This window comes from Somniosus microcephalus, chromosome 5, assembly GCF_052327205.1.
Source record: "Somniosus microcephalus isolate GS21.2 chromosome 5, FLI_Smic_1.0, whole genome shotgun sequence".
Classification (NCBI taxonomy): Eukaryota; Metazoa; Chordata; class Chondrichthyes; order Squaliformes; family Somniosidae; genus Somniosus; species Somniosus microcephalus.
In genome coordinates, this window is record NC_140991.1 from 103,501,950 (window position 1) to 103,517,107 (window position 15,158).

The 15,158-nt window shown below is 43.5% G+C and overlaps 1 protein-coding gene across 2 annotated transcripts in view; it reads right to left on the reverse strand.

Annotated features, from left to right (window-relative positions):
* The window catches only part of vopp1b (VOPP1 WW domain binding protein b), a 79,540-nt gene that overhangs the window by 32,769 nt on the left and 31,613 nt on the right, over positions 1 to 15,158 (reverse strand). For both annotated transcript variants that reach the window (XM_085988059.1, XM_085988060.1), the window contains exon 2: positions 7,784 to 7,842. In XM_085988059.1, coding sequence (XP_085844185.1) covers positions 7,784 to 7,842 — 59 coding nt within the window. The remainder of the gene's footprint in view (positions 1 to 7,783; positions 7,843 to 15,158) is intronic.

Here is a 15,158-nt window from a genome sequence, read left to right on the forward strand (position 1 = left end):
TAATGAGATCATGGCCGATCATCCAAATTCAGGACCCTGTCCCTGCTTTCTCCCCATATCCCTTTAGCCTTAAATATATCTAACTCCTTGAATATATTTAATGAATTGGCCTCAACTGCCTTCTGTGGTAGAGAATTCCACAGGTTCACCACCCTCTGGGTGAAGAAATTCCTCATCTCTGTCCTAAATGGCTTATCCCTTATCCTTAGACTGTGACCCCTGGTTCTGGACTCCCCCGCCATCAGGAACATCCTTCCTGCATCTAGTCTGTCCAATCCTGTTAGAATTTTATAAGTTTCAATGAGATCCCCTCTCATTCTTCTAAACTCTAGCGAATATAAGCCTAATCGACCCAATCTCTCCTCATACGTCATTCCTGCCATCCCAGGTAGCAGTCTGCTGAATCTTCGCTGCACTCTCTCCATGGCAAGAACATCCTTCCTCAGATAAGGCGACCAAACTGCACACAATACTCAAGGTGTGGTCTCACCAAGGTCCTGTACAACTGCAGCAAGACATCCTTGCTCCTATACTCGAATCCTCTCACTATGAAGGCCAACATACCATTTGCCTTCTTAACCGCCTGCTGCACCTGCATGCTTACCTTCAGCGACTGGTGCACAAGGACACCCAGGTCTCGCTGCACTTCTCCTTTTCCCAATCTATTGCCGTTCAGATAATAATCTGTTTTCCTGTTTTTGCCACTGAAGTGGATAACCTCACATTTATCCACATTATACTGCATTTGCCATGCATCTGCCCAATCACCCAACCTGTCCAAATCGTACTGAGTTTCTCTGCATTCTCCTCACAGCACACCCACCCACCCAGCTTTGTGTCGTCTGCAAACTTGGAGATATTACATCTAGTTCCCTCGTAGTGAATAGCTGGGGTCCTAGCACCAAGCCCTGCGGTACCCCACTAGTCACTGCCTGCCACTCGAAAAAAGACCTGTTTATTCCAACTCTTTGCTTCCTGTCTGCCAACCAGTTCTCTATCCAAGACAGTACCTTACCACCAATCCCATGTGCTTTAACTTTGCACGCTAATCTCTTATGCGGGACATTATCGAAAGCCTTCTGAAAGTCCAAATACACCACATCCACTGGCTCTCCCTTATCTATTCTACCAGTTACATCCTCAAAAACTTCCAGTAGATTAGTCAAGCATGATTTACCTTTTGTAAATCCATGTTGACTTTGTCTGATCCTGTCACTGTTTTCCAAGTGCTCTGCTATTACATCTTTTATAATGGACTCTAGCGGGATATGTGTCGGTGCAGGCTCGATGGGCCGAAATGGCCTCAATCTGCACTGTGGGGTTTCTGTGATTCTGTGATTTCCCCCACTATCGATGTCAGGCTTACCGGTCTATAATTCCCTGTTTTCTCTCTACCACCTTTTTTAAATAGTGGGGTTACATTAGCTGTTTAGGACAGAGATGAGGAGGAATTTCTTCACCCAGAGAGTGGTGAACCTGTGGAATTCTCTCCCACAGAAGGCAGTTGAGGCAAATTCATTAAATATATTCAAGAAGGAGTTAGATATATTTCTTAAGGCTAAAGGGATCAAGGGATATGGGGAGAAAGCAGGGACAGGGTACTGAATTTGGATGATCAGCCATGATCTCATTAAATGGCGGAGCAGGCTTGAGGGGCTGAATGGCCTACTCCTGCTCCTATCTTCTATGTTTCTATGACACTAGTGCAGAGCCACCTGGTGGGCCAAGTGTGGAAATACATTTTGACTCGAGCACCATTTTCAAATTCCACCTACTCTTCTGGTAGGTGTTAAGTGACAATTAACATTGCCAACCCTCATCATAGTGCGAGCTTGATAGGTATTGCATAGAAATCAGTGAAACACCTACCGCTTTAAATAAACAATACATTTTGTTCATAATATGCAAGAAATATAAAGCAGTCATAATGCAGAGACAATAGTTTTAAATAGTGGCCTGGAATTTGCAGTCAGCGGCGAAGTGAAAGTGAAGGCTTCGCACAAGGATCGCGCGATTTCTCTGTCGAAAACTTTGGGTTTTCCGACGTACGATTCAAATCAATGGAGGTTAGTGCAGATCTCCTTGTGTGAGCGGCTGCCTAAGCAGTCAATCAAAACACAGAATTCTCAGTGAACAAGGAAGCGAGTAAGCTCTTAAAATTCTAATTTTTAAAAAAAGTTAGAGCAGAAGATAGATTGGGGCTCTCATGAGGAAACGGTAAACCTAAAATAAAGTTGAACAAACTTAAAAAAAACATTTTTTAAAAAAGTTTCTTAATTTTCATTTTTATTAAAATGGATAAATTTCACACTGCTCACAAAATTAAAATTAGTTATTCGGGCCCTTAACTTTTGCTTAACAGTTAATATGCTGTTAAAAACCCAGTTACACCTGATGCCTTTGGGGCAAACCTATAGTGGGGAATTTAAGAGTGTAATTACTGCGGAAGAGCTGAAGTTTTCATCAGCTTCCCTGATTTGAGTGAATAGAGATCGCTGGCTCTGCGGCGGGGTGGGGACGGGGTCACAGCGCAGCCTGTGTCAGAGCTGTCAATGACAGACCGCAACTTCAGGATTTCCGCATGCGCCTGTATATACACCAAATCCCGAAGTTGCGGCCAGTTTCAAAGGCAGAGTGACGGTGAATGTAGCCAGTTCGCCGTCATCCTGACCGCAAATACAATATCTTTCCTTAGAATCATACAATAGTACAGCACGGAAGGACGCCATTCAGCCCATCGAGTCTGTGCCGGCTCTTTTGAAGAGCAATCCAGTTAGTCCCACTCCCCCACTCTTTCCCCATATCCCTGCAATTTTTTCTCCAAGTATTTTTCCAATTTGCTTTTGAAGGCTACTACCACCACCCTATCACGCAGTGCATTCCAAATTCTAACCACTCATTGCGTAAAAAAGCTTTTCCTCATGTCGCCTCTGGTTCTTTTGCCAATCACCTTAAATCTGTGCCTTCTGGTTATTGACCCTTCAGACATTGGAAACAGTTTCTCTATCTAAACCCTTCATGATTTTAAACACCTCTATAAAATCTCCTTCTCTGCTCTAAGAACAACCCCAACATCTCCAGTCTACAGTTAAGAGTTATCAGTATCTCATCAGCAAGTCTTCAGGAACTGTCACTGATGCCAGTGAATATCATTAGAACCTATTCACTTAGAACCTTCTGAATAATATCAAGCAAAAGATTGACAGCTTTGAGATGAATTGCTTTTCCAGGTTGCATTTTTATCCAGCATTCCCATGCAGGAGCTGCTAACACAAATCCTCCTTCAAGCATAACATGACAGAGGAAAGTGGGCTGCTCCATCGCAACTACAGGAAACTTTGTGTTATCCGGAGGCTAAGTGTCCGGCAAGCTCGAGCCACCGGCAAAAATCAGGAGCCATTTTGTTAGGTTTTTTTTTTCTTCTCGCGGCTTTTTTTTCCCCTTCTCGTGGCTTTTTTTTTCCCCCCAACAGTCAGGCTCTGGAAAGTCTCTCTGAAGCTGTTGCTAAGCTACAGAGACGCTTCCAAGGTACGGGCCGACTGTTTAGAAGCTGTTGCTAAGCAACAGTGTTTGTTGTCAGATACGGAGATGAAAAGCTCCGTATGCTTCAACATTAACGCTGGTGTGTCCGGCAGTTTTAAGGGAACAGCAACAGCTCGGTCCCGTCGGCGCTAGATAGCACAAAGTTTCCTGTACAAAGAGTTTTCTGTGTTGGCTGTAACAGGGCAAGGTGGTTACCACAGTGTTGCTTTTCGAAGATGGACCATCTTTTTATAGCAAAGCAGTTTACTAAGTCAGACACACTGCCTTCCAGCAGACGTTTTCTAAATTATAAGGTGTGGAAGACTGGCTGGTGTCCCCAACCCTTTAACTTGGGGACAGAAGGCCAACTGTAAGGCTGGGGCTCTTTTCTCCAGAAAAGAAAAGGCTGAGGGGTGACCTAATCGAGGTCTTTAATATTACGAAAGGGGTTGATAGGGTAGACGTAGAGATGATGTGTCCATTTCTAGGGGGATCCAAAACTAGGTCATAAATATAAGATAGTCACTAATAAATCTAATCAGGAATTGATGAGAAACTTCTTTATCCAGAGTGATTTGAATGTGGAACTTGCTACCACATGAAATAGTTGAGGCAAATAGCTTAGATGCATTTAAGGGGAAGCTAGATAGCATAAGAAATAGGAGGAGTAGGCCATTCGGCCCTTCGAGCCTGCTCCGCTATTCAATAAGATCATGGCTAATCTTCCACCTCAACTCCACGTTTCTGCACTATCCCCATATCCCTTGATTCCTTTAATATCCAAAAATCTATCGATCTGTCTTGAATATACTCAATGACTGAGCCTTCACAGCCCTCTGGGGTAGAGAATTCCAAAGATTCACCACCCTCAATGAAGAAATTTCTCCTCATCCCATTCCTAAATGGCCGACCCCTTAATCCGAGACTGTGAGCCCTGGTTCTAGACTCCCCAGCCAGGGTAAACATCCTCCCTGCATCTAACCTGTCAAGCCCTGTAAGAATTTTGTATGTTTCAATAAGATCACCTGTCATTCTTCTGAACTCGAGAATATAGGCCTAGTCTACTCAATCTCTCTTCATAGGACAATCACCCCATCCAGGAATCAGTCTGGTGAACCTTCGTTGCACTCCCTCTATGGCAAGTATATCCTTCCTTAGGTAAGGAGACCAAAACTGTACACAATACCAGAGATGTGGTCTCACCAGGGCCCTATATATAAGTGCATGGAGAAAGGAATAGAATGTTATGCTGATAGGGTTAGAAGAGGGGTGGGAGGAGGCTAAACATCAATATAGACCAGCTGGGCTGAATGGCCTGTTTCTGTGCTGTAATTTCAGTGTACTGTAATGAGAAGAGTGACAAAACCTATTCCCAGTAGTGACAAACAAGCTTAAGTGACAAATTTTGTGCCAACTACAGGAAACTGTGTGTTATCCGGAGGCTAAATGTCCAGCAAGCTCGAGCCGCCTGCAAAAATCAGGAGCCTTTTCGTTAGGTTTCGTTGCTTTTTTTTCCACCAGTCAAGCTCTGCAAGGTCTCGCGGGAGCTGTTGCTAAGCTAGAGACGTTAGAGATGCTTGCAAGGTACGGCTGACTGTTTAGAAGCTGTTGCTAAGCAACAGGGTTTGTTGCCAGATACGGAGCTCAAAATCTCCGTATGTTTCAACATTAGCGCTGGTTTGTCCGGCAGTTTTGATGGGACGGCAACAGCTCAGTCCCGTCGGTGCCGGATAGCACAAAGTTTCCTGTAGTTAGATTTTCAAATAATTTCAGTTTTGCTCTTACTGATTGATGTTCGACCCATTTTAAAATTAATCTCTTCCCTTTAAATCCTCCGTATTGTACATTATTCCCCTGTTGCAGATAGCACACAGACCACCTCTGCAAGTGTTGGTCTGCAGACTCAGCCATTAGAAGTGGCTGGGGGTTTGCCTTCAGAGTTCTGTTCCCACAGAGAATGTTCTCTCCCTCCACCCCATGCCTTTTTTTTTTTTAGTGCCCTTCACTTACTTGCTACTTCCCCAAAGTGAACAACATCGAACGCTTGCCAAAATGGAAGCACAGGATACAACCTCATGCCGCACCACTCTGTGGCACATTAGGTTGGTGCTCTATCGTGATGCCTCGTCAATCCTTACACCCAGGCTCATTTGAAGGCTTGCAACACAAGTGCCAATTAGAGACATCAAGCAAAAAAGGTAGAGATGCAACATCTGCTGAAAAGAATCAACTACAGTATATTTATTAGTACAGAATCCTCTGGATCATCTGCATATCCACCCAGAATTCTAGAATAGGGACTGCTACTAGGATTAGCTGTGCAAAACTGGGGAATTGACACTGCTCCAGGACTGTTTAAATATAGACCCACAAAAGTATAGGACAGGTATTGCCATCTGGAGAATTCATATATAGGCCTACAAAACTGAAGAGACATCAACTACTAGGATCACTGGACTGACTTGACAGTTACTGTCCACTACAACCATCGACATTTAAGTCCCATGAACAGAAATGATGCTGTTTGTGCCAAAGTTTGTCGGGGTACTTTTGTGCAGGTAACTTCAACAATCCCACACTCCAAGCATTGAGCCACATTCAAAAGAAGCATAGATCGGAGAGAGAGATACAACACTGTTGCCCAAATTCTGTTTCATGCTCCCGTCAAGTGCAGCTCAACACTGGGAGCACTGCATTATTTTGTGAATATGTGCTCATCTAGAGGAGGGGAGCAAAAATGTAATGGAACACAATTTTGCTTTGCTCAAGGTAGCTCAGGTATGACAATACTTTGACAACGTGCTTCAATCTAGGCCAAGAAGCAAACTCTGTCCTGAGGCACATTCCCATTTCATTCTCTTTGAACCAGGAGGCGAACTGAAACATTAACATTATTACTGTCTGACTGCACTAATTTAAACCAGTCTTGAAGTAACTCTCAATATGTTCTGTTTTGGCAAGATCTTATTTCGGAGCACGGGATTTGGGATCGTCTCAATAAATTAAAGTTTGATCCTTAAATAATTTGATAATAATTTCTACTTTTAAATTGGTTTACTTCATAACTACCTTTGGATTTCCAAAATTAGGTGTAGTCCCTTCCAGTAAAATGATTTTTTAATTAGATTCTCTGAAGAAGGTTCAGTAAACATTGCACAGTTCCTTCTGAATAGGAATCAAGGTTAATGGGGACTTCACAATTAACTTCAGTGTCCCTGGGCTTTTTGAGGGGTGGGGGTATTAAATCAAGCAAGAAATTATAGAAATGTTGATCCAAACTTGATGGGTCAAATTGTATCAGAGATATCATTAGTACCATCTCCCACCAAAGGTATCCTGTTTTCCTGCTCTTATTTGTAATATTAAAGACACCTATCCTGATCACTATCCAGTGCATCCTATGGATGCACATGGATATTAGGAGAGGTCAGGATCAGGCTCAACTGTTATGTCCAACTAGGCTGAATAGCCTACTTGCAGTTACATAAAGAATGGCAACTTGGGAGGTACTGCAGATTACCAGCACCAGTGGGACCATAACCTAACATTTGTTAGCACCTTCAGTAGAGTGGGAAGGAGGGGGGGGGGGGGGGGGGGGGGGGTTAGAAAAGAAAGACAACTGGGGGAACAGAAAGAGAACTGGGAGAGAACACAAATTGGCCTTATTAAATTGGCATTTCTGAAATCTAACTTTTACACCTTGAGAAATAAAGATGTCCCCTCCCTAAATGGAAATATCAGAGATCCGCTTGGAATTGCTCATTTCATTATCTCAGCTGCATGAAGGAGGGAAAATTTCAGGTAGAGCTGGCCTCAGCGGCTGTCACGTGTATCTTTGTAATCAGCACAGAACAATGTTGCCAGAGGGTCAGGTCTTGATGCTACTCCTCTTGGGTACTGCTGCTGTGTAGTCCTGGGACACGTGAGGAATTTAATAATCTCCCAACAAAAAGGAGTATTTTGCATTTCATTTTTCTGTTACCAAATCTCTAGATCTTTGGAGATCAGTTTAGGTTGCTGCTGTTGATAGAAACAAACGTTTGACCTATTTTCCAATTCAAATTAAGCTTGACGTATGTGAAAATGTCAGGAATTGATGAGGAACGAGTTAATTGGAACAGGCCAATCTGACGTTGATCTCTCTAAATAATGCTGCCGAGTGCAACAGTCACAAATGCACTAACAGAGGAAAACAGTATGTTATTTAACAGTTTGTATGCTCCAGAACATGCATTAAGCTTCTCATTTAAAGAGTACTTACATAAAATAAGTGGGATATCCTGCATCCACATACCAGCAGTACTTTTTGGCCGCTGCACTCTGAGGAAATAAATAAATCACTGTTAACTTGGACTGTGCAAGTTAGTTTGTTGGTCAGTAATCACAAAGGCATATTCACTTAATCACTGAAACCTAAATCTAACACCATAGCTTCCCATGGTCTCTCGCTACTAACAGGTTTAGGAGTGCAGTAGCATCCAAACAAGACTTTTTCAATGTTAAAGGCGTTATATAAATGCAAGTTGTTATTTCAAATTGTTCCCATTATGCATTCCTTGTACTTTACACAGGAAGGAAAATAAGCTATAATAGTTTAAAATAGGAATAAGAGGAAATAGGTGGCCTGGGGCACCATTAGTATTGTACCTGTAGTAACAAATTGTAATGTATTTTTTTTTCATAGCTTCCACAATAAACAACAAATTCATAATTGGTCAGTCAGCATTAGACATGGAAATATAGGTAAGATTTTAGGACAGGTCTCACTTTTTTCTGCTGAAATGCTAGTTAACGTGTCTTTTTTGGTGCTGACTAATCTAGGGCATTTCCAACATTTTTTGTCTGCATTTCATATTTTTACATTTGCAGATTGTTTTGTCTCAATCTTTTCATTTCTTTTGGTGGGCACACGGAAAATACTGGAAAACCAAAGGAATACAATGTAAAAGTGCGTGGTCAACAGGAAATATCTGATCATATGTGGGAACCTGATCATAATGATCCTCACCTCACGCACGCCCCAGCAGGAATCATTGGACAATGAATCTCAACCTTAGGGCTGCCAAGACCAATTATAGTGCCCTTACTGCGGTCTTGGCTGTTTCAGCCACTTGACACAATGAAGTAATTAAACTAGCGATCCTCCTGCCGTTAATGATTCATCACCACAACTGGCAATGCTTTTTCCCCACTGAGCTAGTTAGGAGGTTCAAATTATATTAAAATTTATTTACTAATATAGTGTTATACTGTAGATAGTGACTCTTCAATTCCCTCTCCACTCTGTGCGCGCCTGCCTGGGCTCCCAGCACCCACTGCAATGTACCAAAAGTAAAAATGTCAGCTGGTGCCATGACATCTCCTCCCTCCCCTGCCCACCTTGTTTATCTGCAATTTCAGGACTTTGGCCACCATCCTTTTTATTTCAAAACTGAGAAAAGGGCAGGCTAGGGCTTCTTTAATTTCAAAGATCACTCAATGGCTTCGCTCTGATCAGTAGCTGCTACCTCAGGATTGTTCAACATAAAATTGCAAATGCACCATCACATGGTGTGTTTTGGTATGCTTTTATATCAGTAATGGCATGTTTGTGCCTCTTCTTTTCTCAAGTATGTTTGGAGCAGTGGCCTGACTCCTCTCCCTCACCAACACCCCTGCCCCCCAACACATCTAGCTTTTCACCTGGGGCCATGGCCTTGCTCTACCACCTGCAGCTCCGTGGTGGACAAATGTTTCCTGCTAAAAAATATAATCGCTTGCACACAGATCATACCTTTGTGGTAACATCAATACCTCTCCACACACCATGATGTCATCAGAGCAGCCTCCTATCTTTACCAGTGACCAACACCACTCTCTTAGTGAACAAGTCAAATTCTATTTTTATTAGCTGGGAATTCAAGATTTATAACCAGCATTTTAGGGGTCACGGTTCACAATTCTATCTTGGTGGGGGGGCGGGGTCACATTTCACAACTCAATTGGTTTGTAGTGACTGACTAAACTGTGTTTCTTTCCCCAAGATTATTGCAAATGTTTTCAGGATCTAATTCTGCATTCTGTCTATTTTTCCAGAAAAACTATTCATCAGTGGCCTTGGCAATGACAGATTTGCTTAGATCTTTTTTAATGTCAGAGCTGACTACACTGGCAAAATGTTAGTGACATTTATGATCAGTAACAGGGGCTGAGCTTGCAAACCCTTATAAGCAACTGGAGCTTTGATCTTCATTAAAATGTGACATTTCTAAACCAAATTAAATGCCACTCCCAGTGAGTAATACTTGTAGTCTGATATGTGCATCAGTATGAATGAAGGGGTTCAAACAATGGCCCAGAATTTGCTGGAGTGGGACATCTCGTGGCGTGCCCAGTTAAAACTTTTTATATATTACAAATCTGCCAACAATTTACTACCTGCAGGAATGAGACTCCATGGTTTCAGTTGTTCCCTTTCTGTGCCGGAGAGGTTGAGACACATTGCAGGAACGTAAATCTCATCATGAAAAAGGTACAAGTAGCAGCCCTAACTTTCTGCAGCAAGTTTAATTGGCAATAAAGCACAAATGCAGCAATTTCTTGAAACTCAAGGTGGCTGAGGGCAAGCTGCCATTTTCGCAAGGCTAACGGTGGAGCGGCGCCAATTGTCTAGCAACTTGTGGCGATTCGTAACTCACGGGGAGTGTCTCTTCCTCGCCACAAGTTGCTGGATGATTTACACATTAATAACGGCGTGCGCATTAAACTTGCTGTTATTTTGACAGCAGGTTCTGGCCCGATGCCTTATTTTTATTTATTAAGTTAGAATTTAAAGAGCCTTATTGGCATACTTTTCCAATTATGGCCTCTCAATAAACAGTGGAAGGTCATAATTTGTGTTGGGAAACATCACCTATATGTGACATCATTATCACAAGGAAATGACCATGGCTCTCTGGGCTTAATCCTCTCCCTTTAACGAAGATGCAAAGCAACCCGGGGGCGATTTTCTCCAGATACTTTAAACGCTAAAGAGCCACCAAGGTGGCCAAGATGGGGTCTGAAATGTTGGTTTAGCCCACGTTTAGCGCAATACACCATCTTGGAAGTTGAAGCTTGCGCGAAGAACGGCCACCTGGGGGATCGTTAAGGGGCTAATTGCCACTTAAATTGCTTGCGCTCATTAAGGAGGCTGCACAGCATTTTGGTGGATAGCGCTTGAACCAATGCCCTCTCCTAACAGTGACCAGCTGACTGGGAGTAAACAAGTCATTGCGGAAGATTTCGAGCACTACTTAAAAAGGTATATCACCTTTCACTGTTCATTTGCTGCTGGAGGTTTGAAGAGGACTTTTGAAACACATCGGGAGACTTTCTGGGACACTGTCAAGACGTCACCAATACTGCATCAACATTTATTCCTGAAATTCTAAGAACTTCATGTAAAAAGAGTAAGTTCTGTGCTATTCTACCTTATAGGAGTCACCAGGAGAAGGATTGTTTGGTCATCAGCATCTTGCTAGAGGTCCCCCTTGGTCTGCAGGAGGAATGGGAGGAGGACATGAGGCCAGGCAGAGCAGCACAAGATACTGCAGGAGAGAGGGAGGAAGGCGAGGTGGACTCCTTCCCCCCTGCGAGTACAAGACTTCCTTTCTCCTCTGGACCTCCAGTGCCGTTTCAGAGAACCTATGCACCCTCTCACTCGGTCCGAGCCATTCTGAAATGTACTGCTGTGCGTCAACCAGCACACTCCACACCTACTGCGCCATGGAAATCTAATCAGCACTCGAGTGCGAAACCTGCAGGTGTCCGCTTTAAGCACCTCCAGGCAAATTCAAATTATGGTAATCAGCAATTCAGACCAAAATTGCATGCTAAAACCAGACTTTATTAGCACAGCACCCGTTTTCACCCTTTCACCAAAATAACCCCCCACGTATAAGCTGACCAGATTTGAAATTTGTAAAACTGGAACATGTTTGCAAGTTTCACTTATTACTATTAATTTATCGTGGCAAAAAGTAATCTCTCTTGCCATGTTTCACTGTATAGGTGAAACCTTTACTTATTCCATTTGAAATTTATGGTCCAAAGTCCATACCAATGTCAAACAGGAGAGAGATGCTGGGGTTGGGATCTTGCAGCATAGTCTGCCCTGAACCCAGTGTGACCCAGGGATATGTTGGGGGGGGGGGGGGGGGGGGGGGAGTGGAGAAAACCTGAGGAGGAGGCAGTTCAACCCAGAGTATTAAACATGTGAGCAATACCATAGCACATCACTAGTACATATTAAAGTGTGCACCCCATTTAAAAAGGTACAACTTGCTTATGAATTGATTTTTACCCCCCACATGCTGTGTTGGGATCCGAGTTAGCAGTCTTGACACCAAGTGAAGATAATATGATAAGGCAGGATCTGGCCAAATTGGACTGGGAGCAGCTACTTATAGGAAAATCCGCATCAAAACAGTGGGAGACTTTCAGAAGGGAAATAGAGAGAGTACAACGCCAACATGTTCCTGTAAAGGTCAAGGGTGGGACCAACAAGCAAAGGGAACCTTGGATGACAAGGGATATACAAAAATGCATTAGAAATAAAAGGGGGGCTTTTGGCAGTTACAAAAGACTAAAGACGGAAGAAGCCCTAGAGGAGTATAAAAAATGCAGGGGCATACTTAAAAAAGAAATTAGGAGGGCGAGGAGGGGCCATGAAATAACACTGGCGAGCAAAATAAAGGAAAATCCTAAGATGTTTTATAAGTATATTAAGGGCAAGAGGATAACCAGGGAAAGGGTAGGGCCCATTAGGGACCAAAGTGGCAATCTGTGTGTAGAGCCAGATGATGTAGGCAGGGTTTTAAATGAATTTTTTGCATCTGTGTTCACTATGGAGAAAGACGATGCAGACATAGAAATCGGGCAAGGGGGCTGTGACATACTTGAACATATTAGCATCGAGAGGGAGGAGGTGCTAGCGGTTTTAGCAGGCCAAAAAGTGGATAAATCCCCAGGCCCAGACGAGATGTATCCCAGGCTGCTGTGGGAGGCAAAGGAGGAGATTGCAGGGGCTCTGACACAAATTTTCAGAACCTCTCTGGCCACAGGGGATGTACCAGAGGACTGGAGAACAGCTAACGTAGTACCATTATTCAAGAAGGGTAGCAGGGATAAACCAGGGAATTACAGGCCAGTGAGCCTAACATCTGTGGTAGGGAAATTATTGGAAAAAATTCTGAGGGACAAAATTAGTCTCCACTTGGAGAAGCAAGGATTAATCGGGGATAGTCAGCATGGCTTTGTCAAGGGTAAATCATGTCTGACAAATCTGATTGAATTTTTCGAGGGGGTGACTAGGGGGGTGGATGAGGGAAATGCTGTGGATGTGGTTTACATGGACTTCAGTAAAGCTTTTGACAAAGTCCCGCATAGGAGACTGGTCAAGAAGGTAAGAGCCCATGGGATCCAGGGTGCCTTGGCGCGTTGGATCCTAAACTGGCCGAGTGGCAGGAGGCAGAGGGTGATGGTCGAAGGTTGCTTTTGTGACTGGAAGCCTGTGTCCAGTGGGGTACCTCAGGGATCGGTGCTGGGTCCCTTGTTGTTTGTGATCTACATAAATGATTTGGATGAGAATGTAAAAGGTATGATCAGTAAGTTCGCAGATGACACGAAAATTGGTGGGGTGGTAAATTGTGAGGAGGAAAGCCTCAGGCTACAGGACGATATAAACGGGTTGGTCAGATGGGCGGAAAAGTGGCAAATGGAATTTAACCCTGAAAAGTGCGAGGTGATGCATTTTGGACGGACAAATAAGGCAAGGGAATACACAATGAGTGGTAGGACCCTAGGAAGTACAGAGGGACCTTGGTGTACATGTACATAGATCCCTGAAGGCAGCGGAACAGGTAGATAAGGTGGTTAAAAAGGCATATGGGATACTTGCCTTCATTAGCCGAGGCATAGAATATAAGAGCAGGGAGGTTATGATGGAACTGTACAAAACACTGGTGAGGCCACAGCTGGAGTACTGTGTGCAGTTCTGGTCGCCTCACTATAGGAAGGATGTGATTGCTTTGGAGAGGGTGCAGAGAAGATTCACCAGGATGTTACCTGGGATGGAGCGCCTCAGCTATGAAGAGAGGCTGGACAGGCTGGGGTTGTTTTCCTTGGAGCAAAGAAGGCTGAGGGGGGACCTGATTGAGGTGTACAAAATGATGAGGGGCATAGATAGGGTAGACAAAGAGGAACTTTTCCCCTTAGTAGGGGGGTCAATAACAAGGGGGCATAGATTCAGGGTAAGGGGCAGGAGATTTAGAGGGGATTTGAGGAGGAACTTTTTCACCCAGAGGGTGGTTGGAATGTGGAACTCAATGCCTGAAAGGGTGGTAGAGGCAGGAACCCTCACAACATTCAAGAAGCATTTGGATGAGCACTTGAAATGCCATTGCATACAAGGCTATGGACCAAATGCTGGAAAATGGGATTAGACTGGACAGGGATGGATGGGCGGCGCAGACACGATGGGCCGAAGGGCCTCTTTCTGTGCTGTAAAACTCTATGACTCTATGACCCACAAATTGGGAGAAAGTGAAAATGAGGGGGAAATCAACTTGAATGCCTTTGACAATGGCCTCAGAACACACCAAGCCCAACAACCGCTCAGCTAGGATATGGTGTGCAGCATAACATGAGAGATTAGAAGAATATACAAGACAATTACAAAAACAAATTCCTGTTACTTTTTAAAAAGTGTGTTTCCAGGCACAGAAAGTGCTACCATGCATTCTGAGCAATCAACACTGTCTTCCTGCGTGCTGTTCTATAAGAACTGGAGTCAGAAATGGCAGACCTTGGAAAATACATCGTTATAATTCGCATCGATCCATGGTCCTGTTTATACCTATTCATGAACTTTGACCATAGACTAATTCGACATTCAACAGTCAAATAATTTTTTTTTTTTATTTTTTATTTTTTATTTTAACTCCAGCACTATTAATGTCAGACAGCTGCTACACCAACAAGATCAGCATTAGTTGTGATTTGTCAGAGCAAGGACAGCTGATCCAACTCTAACACACGTTTGCTTACATTGTGCAATTAACTCTAATTTTCTATTATGGACAGAGAACCACACTTTCCTCTAATCTTTTTTGCACATGCACCATCTGGTCCTACACAATAGATGGTACAGGAAACTTTGGATTATCCGGAGGTTAACTGTCCGGAATGCTCGAGCCACCGGCAAAAATCAGGAGCCGTTTCGTTAGTTTTTTTTTCTTTTCGTTGCTTTTTTCTCAACAGTCAAGCTCTGCAAGGTCTCGCTGAAGCTGTTGCTAAGCTACAGAGACGCTTTCAAGGTAGGGCTGACTGTTTAGAAGCTGTTGCTAAGCAACAGGGTTGGTTGCCAGATACAGAGCTCAAAATCTCCATATGTTTCAACATTAGCACTGGTTTGTCCGGCAGTTTTGAGGGAACGGCAACAGCTCGGTCCCATCGGTGCCGGATAGCACAAAGTTTCCTGTAATTGATGTGTTATCATTTACTGTACTCACATACTTCAGAAAATGATTTGCGTTTTCTTATGTGCTTTCTCCATAACAGGAGCTCATGCCTGATGCAAGTCAGCTTGATTTGGTTCAAAGGGGAGTTGATCAAAT